The sequence below is a fragment of the Gopherus flavomarginatus genome, chromosome 12, assembly GCF_025201925.1.
Source record: "Gopherus flavomarginatus isolate rGopFla2 chromosome 12, rGopFla2.mat.asm, whole genome shotgun sequence".
Classification (NCBI taxonomy): domain Eukaryota; kingdom Metazoa; phylum Chordata; order Testudines; family Testudinidae; genus Gopherus; species Gopherus flavomarginatus.
This window is the reverse complement of record NC_066628.1, coordinates 24,605,119-24,630,718: the sequence shown is the minus strand read 5'-3', so window position 1 is coordinate 24,630,718 and position 25,600 is coordinate 24,605,119. Positions and strand designations below refer to the sequence as shown.

The following is a 25,600-nucleotide window of genomic DNA, read 5'->3' as shown; positions in this document are numbered from 1 at the left end:
GTTTCTCTTCCATGCTGGGCACTGGGCGGGCCATGCACCTGCCGGGGACAGAGAACACCGGCGCCCGCAGCCTGCAACCCCGGAGTTCTCTGTACCCAGCAGGCATGGGGCTGCAGCTTCTCTCCAGCTTAAGCTGTGGCCCCGTGCCTGCTGGGGACCAAGAACACTGGCACCCACAGCCTGCAGCCCTGGAAAAGCTGGAGAAAAGCCGCCACCCCGCACCTGCCAGGGACAGAGAACGCCAGCACCCGCAGCCCTGGAGTACTCTGTCCCCAGCAGGCACAGGGCCCCGACATCTCTCCCCTGCTGGGCACTAAGTGGGTGCACATAAATGCCCTGGCAGGTGCCATGGTGCCCTCGGGCACCGCGTTGGGGACCACTGCCACAGATGATTCAGGGACTGCAAAACCCAACTGGCCACACTATTCTAATTTCCATTTCATACTTGAAGGACCTGACTGAGACCACAGCTTTACAAGGAAGTCAGGGGAAGAGGTTTTATTGAAAGCAGTGTATTTCTTCCCCCCATCCTGCTGCCCCCAGACATCAGTCCAGCCGAAGTCAGAATGCCACTTAGAGAGCTTTGGGCTGTTCCCAAATGGCTGTTGGAAGGCGGGAAAGGAATAATCCATTTTGTTCCCAACTAAAATGCAGATCACTTTTGAGACCCGAGGAGTGAAGGCAAGAGCTGAAAAAAAGGCTATGGAGAAAGAAGCAATGGGTTGAATTCATAAGGTGGAGTTCACTTTGGTGATTCTTGCCACAATGACAGATTTATGGCTAGAGGTTTCAAAGGAGTTTAAGGGGATTTGGTGCTTTAATCACCAGACAGACCATCCATGTTTTATGATGAACACTCTTTTTACTGAACCCTTTGACAAACGTAATGGATGTTAAAAGCATTATATTTTTAGTAGATATTTGCTGAAAATAAACAGAGATAAGGTTGTACCCTCCCCTACAGCAGTGTCCTCTTTGGGGGAACCTGAAATAAGGTAACCCTGGGAATAGAAACTGGACCGGAGAAGGCACTACAGGCAGCAAGTCTGGAGAGCCCTAACTCTTGATTGGATGGCCCCAGGGACCCAAACAGGGACTGTTATTACTCCCTTTGACCTGTAACTGTGTGATCCACTGTACCCAAGGGATCTGCAACCCTCCCTGTCCTGTCAGCCCCAGTAAAATAGCCTTTGCCTTAGCCAGTGTTCTGAGTAGCTATCTGAGTGGGGACCCAGCAGGGCTAGCACCTACAAAGCCTAACTGCTGAAGCACTTACAGACCTTGCCCCCAAGCTGTGATGCACCTGGCATGCTGCTGGCACCCTGGAGGTTTGGCGTACTGGGCAGCCACAATTGTCACACAACTGTGAGCGTAGTAACACCTATCTTGTGGGTACCTTAAAAATCATTGGAAACCACAAAGCATGAGCTAGACATTTAGGCACCCTGTACAATGACTGGGGAGAAACAGGCACCTAAGGATGGGATCCACAAAAGCCAGCACACTAGGTGGGAAGCTGCGTAAGTTAGCCAGTGGGAGATGCCATGGCGAGGGGATGTCCTAAGCCCCTACACACACACACACACACACACACACACACACACACACTCTCTCTCTCTCTCTCTCTCTCTTTCTCTGTTGAAGACAGGCACCTAAATCTGTGCTGTAAGGAGATGCAAAAAATAAATGATTACCAATTATCAGTCACATTTTCATGATTAATTTCTTTCTCCCAGCTCATAATTGATCTCATTTAGCTCATAATTGTTTTCAGCTTTGTGAAATTGGCCATATTAAAGAGTACTGTGTGTGTGTATGTGTGTGTGTGTAGGTGTAGGCATATGCACATTTAAATACAGCCCTTAATGGATTACGGCTGAGGTGGAGAGACTATGATGAGAAGGAGTTGTGGACCTTACTGGAGGGGGAGGGGCAGGAGGCGCAAACAGGAATCTGCACAGGAGCAGGATGCCTGGAGTGGACATTGTGCAAAGCAGCCTGATCATATCACCAGTGTCTGACGCCCCTGATACAAAACTAATTTCTGAATTTGTTCTGCTGGCTGGAGAGTTTCTTTGATCCAGGGGGGTGGTTTCTTCCTGGAATATTTCTCTTGCCTGGATGGAAGGGGTGTACTGCATGGATCCGAGTGCCCCAGGGGTATCACCCCTGCACAGGGCACTGGGTTGCAGAAAAAAGGATGTTCCCATCTAGGCCCCCAGTTCCCAACCCCCATCTCTGCTTCAGTATCTGCTGAGGCTGCTGCTGCGTCACATAAACTGTGAATTTTCTGGGTTTAGAATGCTTTGTTTGGCGGATTATTGCAAAAGCCCTGTAATATGGGCCTTGGCTACACTGGTGCTTTACAGCGCTGCAACTTTCTCGCTCAGGGGTGTGAAAAAACACCCCCCTGAGTGCAGCAAGTTACAGCGCTGTAAAGCGCCAGTGTAAACAGTGCCCCAGCGCTGGGAGAGCTGTAAACTAATCCCCATGGGGAGGTGGAGTACCTGCAGCGCTGGGAGAGAGCTCTCCCAGCGCTGGCGCCGCGACCACACTTGCACTTCAAAGCGCTGCCATGGGAGTGCTCCCGCAGCGGCGCTGTACAGCTGCAAGTGTAGCCATACCCATAGTGTGACTTAAATTACTGGTCTGTTCTCTCAACCATAGCTATACTTCAACAGTTTTTCTGGGATTAGTACACGGATGTGTGAATGCTTCCATTCCCAGCCACAATATATGAAAAAAATAGCACGCTGTGACACTCTGCACCCCATATTCACCATGGTAATATAATTATGATATTATGATGCATCTTGTACAAAATGTCATGTGAGGTGTCAATGGAAAAGTTATGGTTTGCTAAATATTATTATCCTATTTGTATGAATGTATCATTTTTTTAATCTGAAGTTATGAATATTGACTATGTACCTGTATTTCAAATGTGTTTGGTCCTGAGTAACACCCACAGAGTAGTTTACATCCAGTATAGCCAGCACATTGTGAATGAACTATTTAAGGTGATGATCCATCAACAAGAACAATGGGCCATGGGAAAAGCTTATCCCTCACCTGATGCTCTTAACTGTGGATGCTTCAGTCAGAGTATGTGTAATGGCTGCTAGTACTCATCAAAGCATACAAGGGCATGTGACTAGATCATGTGATACTGGACTCCATCTTATTGCTTGTGCTTTTCCACAAACTGTGCTGGGGGCTTGGTTTGAAACAAAGAAGTTCTCTGCCCATGGAAGAAGCCATAAAAGGGGAAGTGACATCATCACTGAGTCTCAATTCCCCTAAAAGCCAACACCTGAAAATGCCTGAGGAAGAAAAACTGAACTGGGGAAGGGGGTCCCAGGTGGGATAGAAGAATTCAAGCCTGTGTGTGCAAAAACTGTAACCTGCTTGTACTAACTAACAGGGTGAGACACTGCTTCATAGCTTATAAAGCTTAGATTGCTTTTTTGTTTAATTTCTTGGGTAATCTATGTTGATCTGTACACTCACTACTTACAATCTATCTTTCTGTAGTTAATAAATTTGTTTTATATCTTTTACCTAAAGCAATGCATTTTGCTAGAAGTGCTTGGGGAATCTGTTCAGAAACAATAACTGGTGCATTGTTCTTTCCACACTGGGGGAGGGTCAGATTGGGTTATAAATCTACACTGGTCAGGTTTCTGACCAGGGCAAGACTGTACAGCTCTAGGGTCATAGGCTTTGGAGCTGGGGGTGGGGGAAAGTTGGCTGGAGCCTCTTTATTGTTAGTTCATGAGTGGCTGAGGAGAAGCCCTCATGTAACTGTAGCTGGGTGTGTCTGTGCCATGTGAATGTTTGTGGGAGTGCAGGACCGGGAGGTCTGTGGCTTGTCACAGCATCACAATGAGTAAGGGAACCCAGCGTGGTAAGTCAGAGGGCTCAGCGGTATCCCAGTTCCAGGTTACACCACGAGGAAGCCTGTCAGAGTTGTATACGCAGGGTGGTATGTTACAGTGGTTAAAACTATGACCTTTGTATAACTGATCCCTGAATTTGATGTTAAATAGTGTGAGTTGCCTCCACCTTGAAATCATGCAAGAAATAGTGTCTTGGAGAACTTGCAAAACTGTGTAAACTTCAGTTGGCAGATTGTGTCTCAGACAAAGTGGAAAATGGGGGGCAGGGGGAAAAATTGAATTTAGATAATGATATTAAACCATATATGGTCATCCCATGGACATGAGTGTTCATTTTTTACACCAGTGTCACCCTTCAGGTGAGCAGTAACAGAATCCAGGACTTCCCAGGTTGGTTTCCCCTTGGAGGAAAAATCACAGATATAGAGTCTAGGTATTTTCTTACGTTTAGCTGGTTTATTGACACTACGCACACCAGTCACTGAACAAAGATCACAACCTGCTCCCAGGAAAACTACTTGGGCAGCAATCTCAACCTGCCACAAAACTGATTAGAGGAAACAGGAAACCTTCTTGCTGTTTGTAGCAGCTCCCACACAAAGCAGTGACATCACATAACCAGTAACAATGCAGCATTTCTTCAGATATGGGGCATTTGCTCTCATACAAAGGAAAAAAGGTAGAACACCATGTGTAACACTGCCACCTGGTGACTTCTAGCATAACAATCCAAGAAATTAAATAAATAACCAATGTTTTAAACAATTTTATCATAAGCCCAAACTAGACCCTCATTGCCAGCTCCCTAAATGCTGCAGGGTGGTGACAGCAGTGCTCAGGCAGGGGTGCAGGAGGCTGAGAGCACATCAACAGTACAGGCATTACAAAGCCATAGCTACACCATTGTTGCGCCATAGACTAAATGCTTCCTACAGTGACAGAAGGGGTTTTTCTGTCAAGGTAATTAATCCACCTCCCTGTGCTATAGTAGCTAGGTCAATAGAAGCATTCAGGGGTGTCAAAAATTCACACCTTGGAGTGCCATAACTATATTGACCAGGCCTCGGCTGTGCTAACATTGAAGCTGTGGATGACAGTCAGAATACCTTGGCTGCATAGTGTTTACATAAAGCTATAAATCTTCTTTACAAAGCTGCCCTGTAACTGTGTGAAAAGTAAAATATAAAGTTAGAGCTCAGATAACAACTGATGACTTACACCCTGGAAACATAACTTGATTTTTATGAATGATCAGTTGAAGTCAGTATTTCTGTTCTAAACTGCTCTGTGGGTACAGTGAAATATTCATCTCTTGCAGGGGGACAGTTTCATATAGGAGTATTTAGACCAGAGGTGGAAGAAAGGGAAAACATTCCTGGTAAATTCAGCAGTGAGAGAGATGATCAGAGCCATGTTCTCTGCATCATAAAATGTCACCTCTCCCTTTGCATAGTTCAGATAAACTCCAATCTTCCTGGATGTCTTATGCAGAAACGGAAGTGTCTCCAAAGAGGTAAGAACCCAAATCCCCTCCTCCAGTTTAAGAAGGATCTTTCCATTCCTCCTCACAGAGTCATTGGTGACTCCAATAGCCCAGTGTCCCCCAGTCTCCACCTCCACTTCCCAGTAATGTCTCCCTGAGGTAAAGCCCTCAGATCCTAGGACAGAAGCAGAAATATCAAATCTCTCAGGATTGTTGGGCAGATCCTGTCATGTGTCTGCACATCTCATACTTTTCTGATCCTCAGACAGGACAAGTCGGGGATGGGCTGTGGCTGGATCCAGAGTCACATCCGCTGAGGTGAGAGATAAAAACAGTTTTTACAATGAGAGCTGCAGAAAGGTTTACTCATTTCAGCCTCAGTTTGAGAGCTGATCCATGGATCTCCCTCACCCAAATTTACTAGAACTTAAAAGGGAAAAACTAGAGTGGGGTCTGGTAAACAATCTCAGGTATTGTGCCATTTCTGATCTAATGAATGTGACTTCTAGCAATGCACTTTCAGTGAAACATTCCAATAAAAAACTTTAATAAAATCATTAGTTCCCTGTCTGTGATGGGATGTACAAATACCACATTGGGATGGAAGGGCATTGGGATATAAAGGACAGTACTGGGTCCAGCTAGCCACACTCCTCCAGAGCATGCTCCAGCTGGAGACAGGGATGAAAAGGGAGCAACCCAGCTCAGAATGTGGGAGGAGTGCAGACCCACCCTGTAGCTCCTGCAAAAGGAGCTAGAGACACCTGTCCTCATTCTTCACTTTCCCAGTGGATTGAAATGACTCTACAAAACAGCTAAACACCCCTAGGTCTATGGGGAACAGGTAGGATGGGATTTAGTGTTTAGGACTCTTCCACAAGGGCATTTCATTCTTCACATCACAGTGTAACTCACAAACCTATCCTTCCTTGTTTTTCTTTACATCTACCTAGAAGAGAAACAGAAGAAAAATCAGACTCCATTCTGGAAGAGATTTATGACCTTGGAGAGTAGTTTACAATCAAAACTACAGAAATCACTTCTTGATTTCATCTTTTATCTTCTCTCACAAGTCAGCCTTTATGATGTGCCTTGGAAATAATTCCAATCACAAGCAATATGCTATATATTAAATTGATTTAAAATTGGCTAAGTTATGGATCTCAAAATGCATTAATTAATGGGAAATAATCACTGAATGGCACAGGCAGTGGATGAAGCTTCCCCTGGGACAGGCTAGCTCCCTGTCAAGCCTCTTGTGCCCTGGGCCTCACCCACGCTCCCCCCTCACCTCACACCAGGCCCCTTTCCTGCACAGCCCCCACTGCTGCCAAGACTCTTCTCACTTCCTGTGCCACAAGACCCCCACACACCTACCATAGGCTATGTCCCTTCTCACTCTCCTACTAGACACCCACACACACACCTGCTGCCAGACCCCCTCACCTGCTGCTGGCTTGCCAGGTCCCTCCTCATTCCCCTGCCTACCGCTCGCCTCCTCACTCCCCCACCGGCTGTGAAATCTCTACCCACTGCTCACTTCCTAACCCCCTCTACCCACCTGCTGCTCACCTCATCACTCCCCCACCACAGACCCCCCCAACCTGCTGCAAGACCCCCACATGCCCACCACTTGCTTCCTCACCTCCTGCCCACAGCAAGACCCCCACTGCTTGCTTTCTCAATCCCCCTGCCAGATTCCACCCACCCACAGCAAGACTCCCGCACCTGCCCGACTCCTCACCCTCCAGACCTTCCCATCTGCAGCAAGATCCCTGCCCACACACTCGCTCACCTCCTCCACTCCCCCACCCACTGCTGGCTTACTGCATCAATCCTCATTCCCCAACCACTCCTCCAGAGGGAGAGGGTGGAGAGGAAGAAGGCTTACCAGGTAGGCAGCAGCAGCAGGCGGTGAGGGCCTCAGGAAAAGGGTGGAGCAGGGAGGGAAAGAGGCAGGGCCATCATGACCCAGGTGTCCAGCAGCAGGTCAGTGGCAGCTGCACCAGGGAAGCCTTCCATGGCCTATTATACTTGCCACCCACGCTGAATGGGGTGTTTCTAGTGGGTTCCCATAGGTATCTGTCCTCAGACCAATACTATTTCAAATCTTTGTCAATGATTTGAAAGAAGATATAAAGTCATTGATGCTAAAGCTCATTTGAACAACATTTTTAATACATCTAAATTCAAGATCTAGAAAGAATGAATGTATGTCACATTTACGGGATGGGGGATTATATCCTAGAAATCACTGATTCTGGAGGAATTGGCTCTGTGATGAAAACCAACTGAATGTGAGCTCCTATGTAATGCTGTAGGTAAGAGACCCTGTGCTGCTTGGATGTATGTGTAGGGGAGTACTGCGTAGGAGCAGAGAGGTGGCATTACCTCTATATATGGCATTAGTGAGACCATTATTGGATACTGTGTCCAATTCTGATGTTCACCCTGCCAAAGGTGGAGAGGTGTATCTGTCACTTGAGGGATCAGGGACTCGTCATTTCTGTGCTGACTTATGTAAGGTGTCCAAGTGGAGGGCTACTGTGGTTTATTCTTTCCATGGGGGATCTGTAGCAGTGTGATGGTCTACAAGACAGTGCACTACAGGTCTTTCCTATAGTACTCATGTGCTTTGGCCCCGCTGTGCTCAGTATTATCTGGAGTGTTACAAAATTATTATTAGGCAAAAAGGGCAAAGTTTAGGCCGTGGAGTGGGGCGCTTTATTTCCTCAGTGTTAGAGGTTTAAGAGTAGATGAAGTAGACCATTCTGGAAGAGATCCGTGCAATGCCGGGCAATTTAACTCAGTGTTAACAAATTTTCTGGCAAGGAATTTCCCCTCTGTTTTAAGGAAGTGGTTATAGTGAAGTGGGTATGGTTAGGAAGAGAGGAGAAACCAAGGGACTTCCTGAGCACACCTCTCCACCACTCAGCTGCCAATTCCCACAACCTCATTGTCACTCCATACCCCTTTTAAGTTGGGACGGGCTATGGGGAGGTGGATAGGTGGTGGGGGTATGAGGAGTGCCTGCAGCAGCTAAGCGCAGGAAGGGCCAGGAGAATGAAGATCAAGTGTCTACCCCAAATCTGGGCCTAGTATACGAGGAAGGGGCTCTGCATATCAATCTGAAGCATGGGGTGCTCAGAGAGGTGAAATGCACCATTCATCTCACTCAGGACTGGCGCCAGTGTTTTTGGTGCCCTAGACGCATGGCCATTTCACCGTCTCGCGCGCTGATCCCGTGGCTCTGGTGGAGCTGCCGCAGGCATGCCTGCGGGAGGTCCACCGGAATTGCGGGACCAACGGACCCTCCACAGGAATGCCTGTGGCAGGTCCACCGGAGCCGCGGGACCAGCGGACCCTCCACAGGCACGCCTGTGGCAGGTCAACCGGAGCCGCCTGCCACCCCCCCAGCAAAATGCCACCCCCCAATAATCCTGGTGCCCTAGGCGATTGCTTAGGTCGCCTAAATGGAAGTGCCGGCCCTGATCTCACTACCTGTTCTCATTCTTCTTCGCCCATGTCAGTGCTCAGGTGCCTGCATTGTGACATGCACGGAATATGCCTGTTCCCAGTTCCTCACCCCGGTTTCAGCATCACACACCTGGTGTGTGCACCGAACACGCTTGTTTCCAGCTCTCACTACAGATCCAATCTGTCATGACTAATGCTGGCCTGGAACAGTACAGTGAGCTTATCCCAGCAGTTTCCCAAGGTTCTGAAGGAGATTAAGTATGAAGTGGCTGAGGCTGAGCTGCTAACAAAAATATGTAATCTGCCATTAAACACAGCCACTGTTCCCAAGGACTGGTGGGTATCATATTTTGTACCTAAATTCAACAAAGTTTCTAATTATGGTCTGAAGTATTACAGTCCAATATATCTTATATCTGCACCCAGGAAATTGATGGAAATGATAACTTCTTATTAAGGGGGCCAATAGCTGAGGAAATGTGTCAAAAATACTCCAAACTTGCACCATTATTTCATTATGAACCAGTTCAACATAAGGCTGTTTCCCTGTAGTGTTGCATTGCCTCATGAGAGTTGTAACTCGAGTCTTTTATGATGCCATTCTTCCCTGTGGCCAGGTCTCTTGGCTGGACTAATTTTCCCATAATGCATTGTTGTCTCACCTCTGCACATGGTCAATCATGGGATATGTGGTCCAGCCAGGGAATCAACCCCGTATGGAAGAATGAGGATGTGAGACATTGGAACTATGCCATGAGAAACTGCAGCACCCATAGGCAGATGCAGTTGCATATTGAAATGACTCAAACTGAAACACTTTGATATTTCTGAATCAAAAGATTTCTGACATTTTTTGCATAAAATATTAATATTTTGACTTTTCAACCCAGTTCAGAACAAATAAAAGGTTGAAATATCAGAATTTCCTGTGGGATGGAAATTCTGATTATTGCTGAGCTCTAGAAATTTCCTTCTGTTTTTTTCTCTCCTTCCTCCACACCATCTATTGCATAACAGGGTGGCTGAAATGCCTAGAGATAAGTGTCAGCCTCTATCCAAAGGATCAAGCATTCTAGCAAAGCACTCATGGATGGGACCTTGAACCCTGCTGACTTCTCCATAGTAGTGTGAATATTTACACTAAATAATTATTCTGTACTTTGTTGTGCTCAGTACCCACTGTTGTGTTACTGATATCATATATTATTGAGTCCAGAGATGCTTGCTTAATCCCATCTTTGGGAGTTTGAGCCTCTTCATGGACACCATTTGCAACCTCCTTCTGTTTTTTGGACACTTGCTCACTGTTTTCTCTCTCTGCAGGTGGACAAATTGTGGATTATTTACACCAGTGGTTCTCAACCAGGGCTAAATATATTCCTTGGGATACACTGAAGTCTTTCTTGAGATACATCAACTCATCTAGACGTTTGCCTAATTTTACAACAGGCTACATAAAAAGCACTAGCAAACTCAGAACAAACTAAAATTATATACAGTGACTTATTTATACTGCTCTATATACTATACACTGAAATATGAATGGAGGGATAGCCAACAACACTGAAATGTACGTACAATATTTAATTTCTAATTGGCTTATTTTATTATTATATGGTGAAAGTGAGCAATTTTTCAGTAATAGTGTGCTAGGACACTTCATATTTTTATGTCTGATTGTGTAAGGAAGTAATTTTTAAGTGACGTGAAACTTGGGGGTACACAAGACAAATCAGACTCCTGAATGGAATACAGTAGTCTGGAAAGGTTGAAAGGCACTGATTTACACCATATTCCCCTGTTCTGACTAATTCCAATCCCTTCCCAGCTGTCAAATAAGAGCATCCCTGACTAGATTACGCCACGTGCAACTGAGTTACACATTTCCATCCACAAAACCTTTGACACTCAGAGTCAGGTTTACCCCACATTTGTTGTGGTTTCTATAGAGCTAGTTTGTTGGTGATCAAGAGTGAGTGAAACTGCTCAGGTAAACATCTCGCTTCAGCTTTATGAAAACCTTCCTTGAAACTCGTATTCAGTTGTTATAATTACTGTAGGAAGATTACACCTTTTTAATGTTAGTACTCAACCTTTGAACAAAATCAGCATTTTTTTAAATGCAAAGATTTAATCTTTTATAAATTTTTATAAAAAAAATCCTGCCCTATTTTGGATAGGCTTGTTGACAATATTGCTGATGTACTGCAATTTGTTTTTGTGCACCTTGGTGTTAATGAATTTAGCTATTGTAGGTTTTAGGTCTGAGGTCCAGTGAAGGCAGCCAGACTATCTCATATTTTGTGTGTTTAAAGTTTATGCAGATGGGGTGCCCAGGTGGCTGGTGTGGGTTTGGTTTGGGTGAGGATTATGTTATGTTAGACCCCAACATGTAGGATTTAGATACTGTATATGCTGCCCCTCCTAGTTCATTAATCATTGGGGTATGGCAAATGGCTCGACTCTTTTCTCAGAGTTTTTGCAGCAGGAGGGCTATTGTGGAGTGAGCATGTTTTCGGAGTTGGACCTTTTGCATATTTAGATTTGTATTATTTGTATATTTTGTACATGGTGGTGGGTGCATTTGAACAAAAGCAGAGGATTAGGGGTGCTCCTCATATGTTTGTGTACTTGTAATGCATATCTGGGTGTTGGTGGATCTGGGAAATTGTGAAATGGGACTGGTTGCTACTGGTTTAAACTGGCGTTGCACAAAGGGGAAACATGAGTGTAATGAAGATTTTGTTAGGGCTTGTCACATGGTGAGTCACTTGCGCAGCAAGCCAGGGTGTGAATCTACAGTGCACTTCTCTGCCATGTACTAACTGGCCCTGTGGATCTGCTATCCTGCACTAAAAGTTCCAGAGTTCACAGTAGCAATTCTCCCCTCTGTCAGATTGAGAGACAGGATTTGAACATGGGGTCTCCTACATCTGTCAAGAGAGTGCGCTAACCACTGAGCTATGGGATATTCTGATGGGGGCTTATTGTCTCCTGTTGATTCTGTTCCACTGTGTATAAATAATTAGTCAGTGGAGCAGGGGGACTGGACTCTGGGTTGCCCATGTGGGTGCTCTAACTACTGGGCTATAGAGTCATTCTCAGCCTCTATTACTGGCCTGATAACACTTAAACTGCTCTCCTTATCCTCTCACCCAAATAACAGAATATCCCATAGCCCAGTAGATAGGTGTAATAACCTTAGTCCCAGATTTGGACCTTAGCGTCCAAGATATGGGGGTTAGCATGAAAACCTCCAAGCTTAGTTACCAGCTTGGACCTGGTACTTGCTGCCACCACCCAAAAAATTAGAGTGTTTTGGGGCACTCTGGTCCCCCTGAAAAACCTTCCCTGGGGACCCCAAGACCCAAATCCCTTGAGTCTCACAACAAAGGGAAATAATCCTTTTTCCCTTCCCCCCTCCAGGTGCTCCTGGAGAGATACACAGACACAAGCTCTGTGAACCCAAACAGAGTGAATCTCCCTCTCTGTTCCCAATCCTGGAAACAAAAAGTACTTTCCTATTCCCCCAGAGGGAATGCAAAAATCAGGCTAGCAATCCAACACACAGATCTCCCCGATTCCTTCCTCCCACCAATTCCCTGGTGAGTACAGACTCAATTTCCCTGAAGTAAAGAAAAACTCCAACAGGTCTTAAAAGAAAGCTTTATATAAAAAGAAAGAAAAATAAGTACAAATGTTCTCTCTGTATTAAGATGATACAACACAGGGTCAATTGCTTAAAAGAATATTGAATAAACAGCCTTATTCCAAAAGAATACAAATCAAAGCACTCCAGCACTTATATTCATGCAAATACCAAAGAAAAGAAACCATATAACTTACTAGCTGATCTCTTTGTCCTTACACTTAGAAACAGAAGACTAGAAAGTAGAACTACTTCTCCAAAGCTCAGAGAAAGCAGGCAGACAGAAAACAAAGACTCAGACACACACTTCCCTCCACCCAGAGTTGAAAAAATCCGGTTTCCTGATTGGTCCTCTGGTCAGGTGCTTCAGGTGAAAGAGACATTAACCCTTAGCTATCTGTTTATGACAATAGGGCACTTACATGAGCAGTAGGAGACCTGTGTTCAATTTCCTTCTTCTCATCAGGAAAAGGGGACAATTGAATGACAGTGGGTGCTCTAACCACTAGGATAAAAGTTATAAGGTAGGCACCATCAGTGCACCGCCCTCCTTCTCTTCCTCCTGCTGGATTTTGAATAGCTCCAATCCTGAAGGAGTGCTCAGAAGCTGCCAACTGGCCCCACAGGCAACACAGGGTCTCCTCTGCCTGTCTTCCCCGCATTTATGGATTACACTGGGGCAAGGTGGGAGATAAGCATCTGGATCCTTACCATAAGACAGCAGAGCAGATGCCCGAAGGCAGAAACTTAGATGCATAGGGAACTTTTACCCTGAAAACTGAATGAGAGTAAATTCAGGCATCTTCAGGGTTCGGAGGCAATTGAGCAGGGGTTTTGTGGATTGCAGTGGAGTCTGAAACTGGGACTTCAGAACCTAAATTAAAAGTGTAGACACCTAAGTACCTTTGTGCAGCTGGGCCTCTTGGCCTCAATCCCCATCTGTAAATGGGGATAATAGCACGGTCCTGCCTCCCAGAGGTGTGGGAGGACAAATACAGAACACATGTTGTGAGGTGCTCAGGTACTATGCTAAGAAGGGCCATACAAATTCTTACGATATAAAAGTTTGCTTATAACCATGGCTAAGGCACTGTTTAACTCTTTTTGCTGATGTGATTATAACACACACTACTCAGGCCAAGGGCAGCAGGTTTGTATAATTTTTGGTGGTGCCCAGAATGGGTCCAAGTCCTCCACCTCCGCCCACCTACCCACACACCTACCTAAGGCTCTGGGAGGGAGTTTAGGCTCTGGGCTGAGACAGTGGGTTGGGGAGCAGGAGGGTGTTTGGAAGAGAAAGAAGCAGAAAGAAAGACAAGTGGCCACACCTAGAAGCAAAGTGTGTTGTGATGGGAGGAGCCTAGAGAAAGGTTTTGTGCTGAGGTGCTGACTGACAGAGGCTTGGAGCTGCAAGAAAAGACACTGCCCACATTATTTGGTTCCTCTTGTGTTCAGGGAGACAGGATTTTGTACATTCCTTGTTAATAAATAAAATTGCATCAAAGAAATACCTGACAATCACCCAGTTGCTCCTCCTAATTAGAACAACCTTCAGACCTCCCTCTCCCCTCCCCCCCATTTTTTGGCTAGCTGCTTTTGTCAACAGGGGTAACAATATACTTCCCCCCGCTCACAAATGTTGGCATTAGATACTTGGGGATATTGCTCAGATCAGAATTATGGTTTTCACTCAGAGTGTGAGGGGGATTTGGCATGTGCACTGCAAACACAGGTACAATGGGAGGCAAAAGGAGCTCCATGCGATGGCGCAGAGTCTGTCAAGGAGCTAGGTTAACATAATGTGTAGGTGTTTTGTCATGCTGAAAACACCTCCCTTAACTGGGCATTCCCCTGCTTTTCAGAGGTCGGACTGGAAGGTTTTACATGTGAGCAGCTTGAGCTGTAACCAGCAGAGTTTTTGTGCATGCTAATATAATGGCATATAGGGGGGTGCTGTATTAGTGTCTGTGTAGTTAATCCACCCCAGGGGCAGGGCAGGTGAGCAGAGAAATGGAAGAAGGGATAGAGGGATGAAAACAGCTGTGGGGAGCTAAAGGGGATTACAGGAATAGGATGGTAAGACCCTTCCCTCCATGTGCCCCTTAATGCCCAACCCCAGAATAGTCACTGGGCCCACCAAAAATGTGCTTGTTACCCACCTGCAGTCCAGTTCTGTTGGAGCAGCCGAGTTGTCTCAGCAGTGCCCCGTGACAGAGAGGAGCTTCATTATTATTAGTGTTATTACTGTAGCACCTAGGAGCCCCAGTCATGGACCAGAGCCCCGCTGTGCTAGGCATTGTACACAGACAGAATAAAAGATGGCCCCTGCCCCAAGGAACTTACACTCTAAGGCTACGTCTACACTACAGCATAAAATCGAAATTACTAAAACCGGTTTTATAAAACCGATATTATAAAATCGATTTTATGCGTCCACACTAGGGCACATTAATTCGGTGGTGTGCGTCCATGGTCCTAGGCTACCATCGATTTCCGGAGCGGTGCACTCTGGGTAGCTACATTAAAGGAATGAGACCAATAACTTCGATTTCTGTCCACACTAACCCTAAATTGATATAGTAATATCGATTTTAGGGTTACTCCTCTCGTTGGGGAGTACAGAAATCGATTTTAAGAGCCCTTAAAATCGATTTAAAGTGCCTTGTAGTGTGGACGGGTACAGAGTTAAATCGATTTAACGCTGTTTATATCGATTTAACTGTGTAGTGTGGACCAGGCCTAAGTATAAGACGAGATGGATACACACAGACAGGGGAGCAGAAGGCTGGCCATGGTCTCAGCACACCAGCAGCACCATAGTCAAGGATTTTTTTTGTAACCATCTTGGCAAAAAAGAGTTTTAAGGTGGGATTTGGAGCCGCATAATGAGGTCACTGTTTGGGTGTTGATGGGGGCTCCTGCCAAGTTGGTGGGGCAGCCTCGGGGAAAGCAAAAAGTTGTTTGAAAATGTAGCGCGTGATGGCAGCATGGGTGGATCGGAGAGGAGCATCCACAGCTTGATAGTGAACGAGAGGGGATGGGTAGGGCGGGGCTAGGTGATGAAGGGCCTTGAAAGTGAAGATGAGCACATAGGTGCTAGAACTATAGGTGTGGGGGATGTTTCTGTACCCCTGGTATGAAGTGGTTTCCATCACACACAGGGTTTCCAGTTTGGTTCAATGGCTTTCAGCACACCCCCCACCCCATACAAATAGTTACAGCACCCCTGGATGAGGAGTTTATGTTTGATGTGATAGAAGAGGGAGAGCTAGAGGAGGGATTCAAAGAACGGGTAACAGTCAAAATGACAGCCTAGGAGAATGAGCTTGGCAGTGGCATTCTGAATGGACCCAAGCAAGGCAAAACTGCATTGGGCAAGGCCAGAGAGAAGGATGTTACCATGACTGAGATATGAGATGATGAGACATAAGAGCCTGGATGCGAGTTGTAGCTGTCTGGATGGATAGTGAAGACCAGATCTAAGAGATGTGAAGCAGAATTGGCAAGACACAGAGCCTGGATGTGAGGACCTGTCCTAGACAGAGATCTGAATTGAAGCTGATCTGCAGTTTATAGGCCTGAGTGACAGGCAATGTAAAAAGCCATTCATTCTAGAACAAGAGTGCCCGCAAAGGGAGTTACATCAGTGTAAGTGCAAAATTTCCAGTACAGATAAACCCTTAATCTGCTGAGGCACTCTGGGATGGCTGCAAAGATTTCCTCATTGCACAGAAATTGACAGTGCAGTGCAGTCAGAAAAAAAACAGACTGTGCTGTGAAACATTAACACCCTGGCAAACTGTCCAATATCTCCCTCTAGTGGATAACAGCCAACTCCTCCTGCCAGCTAGTGGAGTTAATCCTTGAGTTTGCAGTTTGTACAGCAAGTATGAAGCTCCAAGGTTGAAACAGTGCTAAGTCGTTGCAAAAAACAGCCACTGCAAGAACAAAGCTAAACCCTGTGTTGTACCCAGGTCAGATGAGAGTCCTGGGAACTGGCTACAATAGTGTTTTTGCAGTGTGGACAATCCAGGATTGCATTGAATCATGAGACACAGAGACAGACAAATCTCCACTGGGCATCTTTACTTTAAATAAAATATGCAGCACAGCCGCTCACTCCTACAGATCCACTGTGCTGTCTCAAACCAGCAGTTATCATCACAGCCACAGCAAAGTGAAACCACACCAGGGCACAGCAGCAGTAACGGCCCCCCCCCCCCCCCCCCCAAGAGGGGCATCCATCACACAGAGAGGACACAGCCCCAGCTCCCGGGAGACCACAGGGGGGTACAGATGAGCCCAGAATGGGCTCCAGGATGGAGGGATATGCACAAGAAGCTCCCCCTCCCAACAAACACCTAACCCCACCATCCCCACACCAACTAGTGCAAATTACTTTCCACGCAGCTTTGACACTTATTTGTCTCAATATAAAGGAAGATTTGACCTAGGAAATCTGGAGGAACAGGGTTAGGTAAGAGTACAAGGAGCTCCCCAGAGTGAACCATCTGGTGCTACCTGCTGGTGGGGGAAGGAATCAGCTCCTGGCCACTTTTTGGGTGAACGTGCTCTGCTCACAGGACAGACTCCAGGCATCTTTGAGCCCAGCCACCTGAGAAGAGCAGGGAAGGCTATACAGTTTGCACTGGCTGCTCCTGTAATCTCTGCCACCAGGCACCAAAATTTTCAGAGGAGCATCCCTGTTACATTGCAGGAGGTGAGCAAGCGACCCACCCAGTGAGCGCTGCAGGCTCCATAGAATAGGCAGAGGGAACTGGCCCAGTCTGTGTATGCACTAGGAGAGGGCAGTGGCTCTAGGCCATTTCTATGTCTCAGCAGCAGCCCTCATCAGCCTCTGGTTGTGGACAAGAACTAGGCTGTAGTTATCATAGCTCTTGCCCTGTCCCCAGGGATGTACACATGCAGTAGCCCCAGGTCACAGCCTGCCAAACCCCCCCCCGGGAATGTAGTCAGACAGCAGCTAGTTCTGCTTCCCCCTCCCCCAGCCCAGGATCTGTAGCAGTGCTGGAAACCAGGTCAGCGAAGGCAGCAGACCACAAATAGTGTGCGTAAAACCAGAGGTGCTTGTGTCTCTGCTCTGGGGAGACCCTGGCTGTCAGCACACGGCACTCAAGGGAACTGGATGCTCTGATCAGTGCATGCTGGGAGTGGGGTCTGCGGGTAACAGTGCTCCAGCAAAGGGCTGTGTCTGCTCCTGGCTCCAGCATGGAGCCCTATTGCAGGGGACCCAGAAAGCCCTGCTGGCTGGGATCAGCAGCCTCCATGCTACTTGTGTCAGAACAGCAATACCCCCTGGGAAGTGTAGTGTCAGAGGTCACCCAGTGCAATGTCAGGGATCACTTGCCTGGGGGGGGAGGGGATGAGCAATGCCCTCTAGGAGGTGTAGTGTCAGAGGGCACTCATGGGGCAGGGGGAGGAGAGGATGAGCAATGCCCCTAGGAGGTGCAGTGTCTTTAGGCCCCCCTCTTAGGAAGTAAGGGTGCTTTGTGGAAGGCTATCGGCTCCACCCCCAGTGCGGCAGTGTCTAGCCACAGCATTCCCTCCTTGCCCGGCTGGCACAGCCCCTTCCGACTAGGCTTGCCGAGGGGAAGGGCCAGGGAGGTGGGTTAGAGGCTGACACTGCGGTGGTGCTTGAACTGGCTCTGTCCACCCCGTCGCTGCTCCTGCTCCTCCAGCTCATCGCTGTTGAGACTGGTGGCATCCGACAGCCCCAGCAGATGCTCCACCGAGTCAAACTTCTGCAGGTCGGAGGCAATGGTCTGCAAGCTGAGCATGGAGAGCGTGTCCATAGGGGGGCACTCAGCGCCCAACCCAGCCCCTGCCTCTGCCCCTACTGGCGAGGCCCGGCGTTGGATGAAGCGCTGCAGCCGCCGGGCATGGATCTGCTCACTGATCTGCTCCAGGTTACGGAGCGCCACCGAGTAGCGCATTTTGGCTTGGGAGACCCGCTGCTCCAGCCCCGTCACCTTGGCCTTGTGCTCCTGGGGATTGGAGGACATCAGTGGTCACACAGATCCCTCTGACACCACATAGCACCCCCAAACCCTCCCTGCCCATCCCATCTCCCCACTCCAGCCCCGTGGCCTTGTGCTCCTGGGGATGGGGGGGGCGCACCAAACCCATAATAGAAAGACACCCCCTATCTCCATCCTATAAATTCAATCCACCCCCTGCGTGCTCAGCCCCCCCACACTCTTCCTCATAGTTATCTGCACGTGTACACACACACACACCCCCCCCACCTCTCTCCAAACCCAGTAACAGCCTCACATCTCTCCCTGCTCTGGGCCCCACAGCCAGAGGAGGACAGCAGCCATGAGAAAACCCATTCCTTCCTGGGTAGGGAGCAGCAACAAAGGCTGGCAGGAACACATGCCATCCAGGGCATTGTGAGATCTCAGAGGGGTGGGTACGTCTCACCCAAGCCGCACACACACTCGGCCCCAAAAGCACTGACACCGGGGTCTTAGCAGGGGCGGGCATGCATGTGCCCCAGCCCCCCTTGGGGATGCCAGAATCTCAGCAGGGGCATGCATGTGTGCCCCGGCACTCCCAGGATCGCAATGGGGCTGTAAAGCCTCACCTCGAGGATCTGGTTGAACTGGGCCTTGAGCTCGAAGTAGGGCTTGCTCTTTACTATGACACGCTTGAGGGATTTCTGCAGGCTCTGCACCTTGGCTTCAGCCTGCTGGCAGAGCCTAGTGACGCGCTGGTGCTCCCGCTCACTGTGCATCCGCTCCTCCTCCGCCTCATTCACCTGCAGCCAGAGCAGGACAACGCACAGCTCAGAGCAGGCCCCCGTTCCCACCCAGCCTGTGTCCCCACATACATAGAGCCTTGCAGATCTCAATCACCTACATCCACTCTCCACCCTCCCATGCACACCACATCCAGTTCCATCATCCCTCCCCAACAGGGACTCAGGCTGTCACCTCCCCCAGGGGGTGCAACCTACCATCCCCACATTATCTTTGCAGTTGGTATGGTCCTTGCAGCATCCCCATCTCTCCTCTGGCAGATGGCGTGATCATTTGGTTATTGCCTCCATCATGCCCCTGAGCTCCATGCTCCCTGCTCTCACCAGGCAGATGGCAAATCCTCCTCCCCCTGTGCTCAGCCAGTGTGGTCCCCCAGCTCTCCCCTAGCAGGTAGCATCAGCAGCACCTCCATGTAGTTGGTATAATTCCCCTGGCCCTTGTAACTGGTATGGCTCCCTGGCCCAGTCCCCATGTCTGACTTTCCCCGTGGCATGATTCCCCCACCCCCACTGCGCTTGGTACAGCCCACTGCCTCTCAACCACGTCTCACCTTGCAGGTGGTTTGGTTTTCCCCTACATGGGTAGTACAACCTCCAGCTCCAGCCCCACCCCGACGTCTCACCTTGCAGGTGGCATGGTTGAGCATCTCCTGCCAGGTGGGGTCGAGCCGGTTCTTGTCGGCCATGACGCCCTGTTCCGCCACAAAGACCATCTCGCGGGCGGCGTTGTGCATGCTGACCGCCCGTTCGTACCGCAGTGCTGCCTTCTGTGTCTCCTGCTGAGCCTGCATGGAGAGGAAAGGAAAGTCACAGAGAGAGAGTGCGCGCAGGGCAAGGGACTCCTGCCCCCTCTCCTCTCCTCTCCCAGAGCAGGGATAGAACCCAGGTGTCCTGACTCTCAGACCCCATGCTCTCACAACTAGACCCCACTCCCCATCTCAGAGTTGGGGTTAAAACCCAGGAGTCCTGGCTCCCAGTTCCCCCGCTCTAACCACTAGACCCCCACCCCCCCTTCCAGAGCAGGGATAGAACCCCGGTGAACTGAATCCCAGCCCCTGCTCTACCCCACTAGACACCACTCGCTCCCCAGGGCCAGGACAGAACCCAGGAGTTTGATTTTGGCATGTCTCAGGCAGGGCAGAGGGGAGCATTCACACCTCCTTGGCCAAGCGACGGGCCTCATAGTACGGACGTGCTTTCTCAATGCAGTTCCCCAGCTGGGAGCCCTGAGTGTTGAGCTTTCTGGCAGATTCAGAGAGGATCCTGCGGTATGTGGTCCTGGCTTCCTGCAGCGGGGAGGACAGCAGTAGCATTGGGGCCAGCATTGACAGCCAGGGGAGAGCAACCACTGCTGAGCCCCCACCCCACTCCTTGCAGCACAGCACCCCCTAATGCTGAACTGGAGCCAGTACCGACCACCAGGGGAGAGTATCCCATGCTGAGCTCCCTGCCCTGCAACCTGTAACACAACACCCTCTAGTGTCACACTGGGAAACTGGGGCCAGCAGTGACTGCCAAGGGAGAGCACCCCCAACTGAGCCCCACTCCGATCCCTGCAGCACAGGCCCCAAACTGGGACAGACTGCCAGAGAGCCACCCAGCCCCCACAAGTGCTAATCCAGCCCAACCCTGCTTAGCTTCGCAAGGAAGTGCAGGGGCTATGGAAGCAGCTCCAAGGGTCACAATGCCCAGCAAAGGCTGCAACCACCACAAAGGAACAGCCAGGCTCACTGGCCCAGCACGGAAACAATCGGTGGGAGCTGCAGAGTATCTCTGGGGCCTGGACAGGGTTGTAACGCATGGCTGGTCGTGGCAGGGTCATGCTCAGTCCGAGGTGCGGCGGTCAGCCCTGCAGGGAGCCCAGTGTTCACTCACGTCCAGCTGCAGTTCCACCCGGTTGATCTCTTCATTGGCCTGGTTGAGATGCTCCAGCTCCTCCTGCAGGGGGGAGGTAGAGCATGAGGCTCAGGGACCCGCCCCAAAGCCACACTCAGCTCAGCGGGCCAGCGCGACCCTGACGGGTCTCCCCTCCCAGTCTGCGACAACCCCTCCCTGCAACCCTTCCGCTCCCAGCACAGCTGTGAGGGATAGCACCATGAACAACACAGCACGGCCTAGTGCACAGAGCATATTCCAGGCTGTGCCACTGGTCTGCTGGGTGACCCTGGGTAAGTCACTTCACCTCTCTGTGCCTCATTTTCCCATCTGTGAAATGCTGATACATTTGTAATCCACTTGGATCTGCTGGTGAAAAGTGCTAGATAGCAGGTGGGGGCCATTGTGTGTACCTGTTCTGAGGAGACGGGACAGGGCTTTGTGCCAGGGACTCATGCTCTCTGATGGCAACGTGTGTCTGACACACAACATGTATTAGAGTCATGGTTCAGGGCCACATCGTGCCAGGCACCATGTACAACACCTGCAGAAATGTAGATGTGGTCCCAATTAGGCAAGAGACAACAGGCACGTCTGATCAGCGTGATAGCAGCCGCAGCTTGTAGCCAATACTGAGCATCGTGGCAAAGGAGGCACTTGAAGGAGGGCAGTGAGATAGCTTTGTGAGTGTTTATGGGAGCTGCTGCTCCCCCTCCTCCAGATAGGAGTGGCATGGCAGGAAGCAGGGAGGTGCAGCTGGGAAAATCTACCAAACGGGTGATGAAGGCTGGTGTCAGGGACAGAGCGGAGGCTGGGCTCCATATCTTGATAGTGTGGGGGGAATGATAGATAAGGCTCTTCATGGCCCTAAGACAAGCGGTTTGTATGTGATGCAAAGGGGAGCCAATGGGGAGTTCGCAGAGAGGGGTGGCAGGGTCACAGGAAAATGACCTTTGCAGCAGCGTTCTGATGTAAGGCGGGTAAAACAATGGGACCACTCCCAGAAAGGGAGAAGGATGCTGCAGCAATTGAGATGCAAGACAATGAGGACCTGGGGGAGAGACCTAATGCACTCTAAGATCTATTGATGATCAGAGCTGGGTAACGGCACCCGAGCTGTGCTGTTCCCTGAGGTAGCAGGATGGGCCCCTGCACCAAGGATCCTGTATCTCTGATCGTGACCTGAGTCACATACATTATGGTAGCCCCTAGAGGCTGCACTGTACACTCACATAAATAAAGACAGCCCCTACTCTAAAGCGTGGACAGACTACAAGGGCTGGACTATAGGATTTCCAGAGGTCCCTTCCAGCCCTACAACCAGGATCCTAGGAAGGCTTTTAACTCGACCAGCTTAGCATGGGCTGCAGTTACAGCTGCTTTGTCTTGGAGTCCCAGGAGGTGTTAATTAGATCAAGTGAGATAACAGGATCAAAAGACACCTTTAAATCCTGATCTGGACAAAGCCTTAATCCAATTCAAAGATGTTTTATAAATCGGTTTAACTTAATTCAGGGTTTGTCTACACAGGGAAGCTGTAAAGCATAGCTATACTATTCTACAGCTACAGCTACAGCTACGCCAGTGTACCCCCACATGAGGACATGCTAGTCCAGAAATAAAAGTGACTGTTTCCTGTATTTACTCGCAAGTAATTATTCTGGGATGAGTGTTGATGTAGAGAGATAAGGGGGGTGAGGTAATATCTTTTACTGGACAACTTCTGTTATTCTGTGTTAACAGGCCACCTCACCTTGAATGGCCCCTTAGAATATGTGCTATTTACACTAAACTATCCCTTCAACCTTGTAGTTAGCTGTGACACTCGGAGTACCTTTCCCAGACCCGAAGAGCTGCATGTAGTTTGAACACTCGGTCGGTCCAATAAAAGATATTACGTCACCACCTTGCCTCTCAAATTTCTGGAAGAAAGTCATTTTTATTCTAGAATAGCATGCCCACACAGGGAGTTATATTGACATAGCTACAGCATGATAATTATTTCACTATAGCTCTGCTGGTCAACCTCTCCATGTTGACAAGCTCTCAGTGAAGAATCAGATTAAGATAAATTGTTATGAACTGGATTACAAGTGTCCACACAGGAACCTGCACCAGTTTACCACCCAAACTAATCCCCCAAGGAAAGGTTACTGCCTTCTGTAATAGGGACTACACACCTCAACACAAGTCTTTGCCCCTCTGGTGTATGTACAAAGGGAGGCCCTGGGGACAGGGGGCCATTTTAACCAACACCAGGGATTGAACCAGTGCTAAAAACAAGAGTCTCCAGAGCTCGAGCTAAAGAGCCAAGCTCTGCAGCTAGGGCTGTGACATCCCCTGTGAAGCAGGCCCCCAGGGGAATGTGTAGCTCCCCCTGGCCAGCAGCGACCAATGGCATTAGAAGAAGCCAGGTCCAGGCAGTCCTCACCTGTATCCTGGGGTCCAGCTCTTCCTCCACATCTTCCTGGTCCATAGACGGCATCTTGGTTTCGTCACTACTGCAGACATCCTCGGGGATAGGAGTCCTGAGCTCCTCACCCTCCTGCCTGGGTGTCCGCAGCTCCCCAGGAGGCGTCTGGCGCCCATCCCCCACATTCATGCCCAGAACCAGCCGCTGGTTTGAGTCCCCCATGGTGGGGCCCCCACAACACTCCTCCCCTTGGCAATATCAGGTCTTCCTCAGCAGGCAGGCCGCAGGCAGATCACAGGGACGCAGGCATCCTAATGGTGGGCCCATCCACTGGGTCACACCGACACATGAGCAGGCAGGGAATTGGGAATAGTCGTGGCAGTCCTGGGTTACAGCAGGACCTTGGAGAGTGGCTGAGGCATCGAGCGACAAACCATGAGAGGATATTCAGCAATCCACTGCAGCGGTGCTGGAGGAGATATTAGAGATGGACGTCCCTCCTCGTACCAGCGTCTGAACCACGTCTTGCTGCCCAGTCAAAGGATGGGGCAATGTGCTAGCTCGGTCCCCCAGAAGAGAGAGAATCAGGACCACGGGGACTCAACAATCTGAGACCGAGACCAAAGGCCAGGAAGGAGGCTCACCGAGGGGGTGGAGAAGAATCTCCGGTGGCAGAGAGCCAGACACACCTCCACCCCCCACTGCCAGCTCTAGCAAGACCCTGATGAGAGTTGGTCCCCGAGGGGCTCAGAGTGTGAAACCTGGAGAACTGGATTCCAGCTGCATCTGTAGAGATAGGACAGGGGGCTAGAAAATAAGTGGCAGAGAGTGAATCAGGCACCGCTCTCTATACCAGACACCAACAGAGTGAGGGGGACCCTCGTCAGCACCAACACTACCCACCTCACCAGAGACACATACACACCCCCGACAGAATGGGATCCTGTCACCTTCAAATGACACAAAAGAGTCACCAGGTTCCCACTTCATCCTTGTCCCATCTATTGCTACTTCCCATAAAGCACTCTGCATCCACCTCACAATCCACTCTGCACCCATCCAACTGCCCTCTCCTCCTGCCCCAATGCACCCAGCAACCATCCCACTGCTCCTTCCCCAATGTCCCCTGTGCCCACCCCACCTCCTCCCCAATGCACCCTGCACTCACCCCAATGCACTCAACCAACCATCCTCTCCCCCTGCCCCAATGGGCCCAGGAACAATCCCACTGTCCCCAATGCAAACTGCACCCACCCCAATGTCCCCTATGCCCACACCACCTCCTCCCCAATGCACCCTGCACTCATCCCAATCCAGTGGGGCAGGGGGAGAGTGCCATTGGATAGGTGCTGAGTGCATTGGGGTGAGTGCGGGGTGCATTGGGAAAGGGGCAGTGGGATGGCTGCTGGGCACACTGGGGCAGGGGGAGAGGGCCAATGTGCCCAGCAGCCAACCCACTGCCCCTTCCCTAATGCACCCAGCACCCACCCCCACCTTCTCCCAATTTACCCAGCACTCATCCAATGGCACTCTCTCTCTGCCCCAATCCGCCCAACCATACCACTGCCCCTTCTCTAAGGCAAACTGCACCCACTCCCATGTTCCCTGCGCCCACCCCTCCTCCCAATGCAGCCAGCACTCATCTAACAGCACCCTTCAGGCGCCCCACCTCAATGCAAAGTACAGCAACCTCCTCCCCAAAGCAAGCTGCCCATTCCCTGCCACCCTTGCACCCTGCCAAACGCTCCCATGCAACCACCCCTCCTCCAGTGCACCCCGCCGCCCCCATCGCAAACTGCACCCACCCAAATGCACCCTGCCCCCGCCAACCTCCCCGCTACCCCCTCCCCTATGCACCCTGGGCCCCAGGGTGGCTCAGCTCGGTGCACAGGGGCGGGCACCCCCAGGGTGGGGGCGAACTGTTCTATTTACCTCCTACTCTCCAGGCTAAGCGACTAGCTCCAGCCCGCCCTCTCCCAATCCAACAAGCCCAAGCGGAACCGGAACCCACTCCTACGAGACA

The 25,600-nt window shown here is 49.8% G+C and overlaps 2 protein-coding genes across 3 annotated transcripts in view; one reads left to right on the top strand and one right to left on the bottom strand.

Annotated features, from left to right (window-relative positions):
* LOC127032442 (zinc finger protein 883-like) overlaps positions 1–25,600 on the top strand; it is a 257,088-nt gene that overhangs the window by 64,018 nt on the left and 167,470 nt on the right. The gene's annotated exons all lie outside the window — the stretch shown is intronic.
* On the bottom strand, positions 16,578–23,810 carry SH3BP5L (SH3 binding domain protein 5 like). 2 transcript variants are annotated; one of them, XM_050919777.1, is made up of 6 exons: positions 23,596–23,810; positions 21,165–21,227; positions 20,447–20,575; positions 19,913–20,074; positions 19,116–19,289; positions 16,578–18,513 (listed from the first exon to the last, which is right to left on the bottom strand). In XM_050919777.1, exons 1-6 carry the CDS (start codon positions 23,797–23,799, stop codon positions 18,139–18,141), a joined length of 1,107 nt encoding a protein of 368 aa, XP_050775734.1. In that variant the 5' UTR covers positions 23,800–23,810; the 3' UTR covers positions 16,578–18,138. The 2 variants fall into 2 exon arrangements, with proteins under 2 accessions (XP_050775734.1, XP_050775735.1); XM_050919778.1 differs by lacking the exon at positions 20,447–20,575.

What these genes read in the sequence shown, in the direction of transcription:
- SH3BP5L (XM_050919777.1), bottom strand. Translation starts at nt 23,799, where the DNA reads ATGGGGGACTCAAACCAGCGGCTGGTTCTGGGCATGAATGTGGGGGAT. An exon ending in GGGTGGAACTGCAGCTGGAC is followed by an intron (nt 20,576 to 21,164) that starts GTGAGTGAACAC and finishes TCCCCGCTGCAG; the next exon opens with GAAGCCAGGACCACATACCG. An exon ending in TCAACCATGCCACCTGCAAG is followed by an intron (nt 19,290 to 19,912) that starts GTGAGACGTCGG and finishes CTCTGGCTGCAG; the next exon opens with GTGAATGAGGCGGAGGAGGA.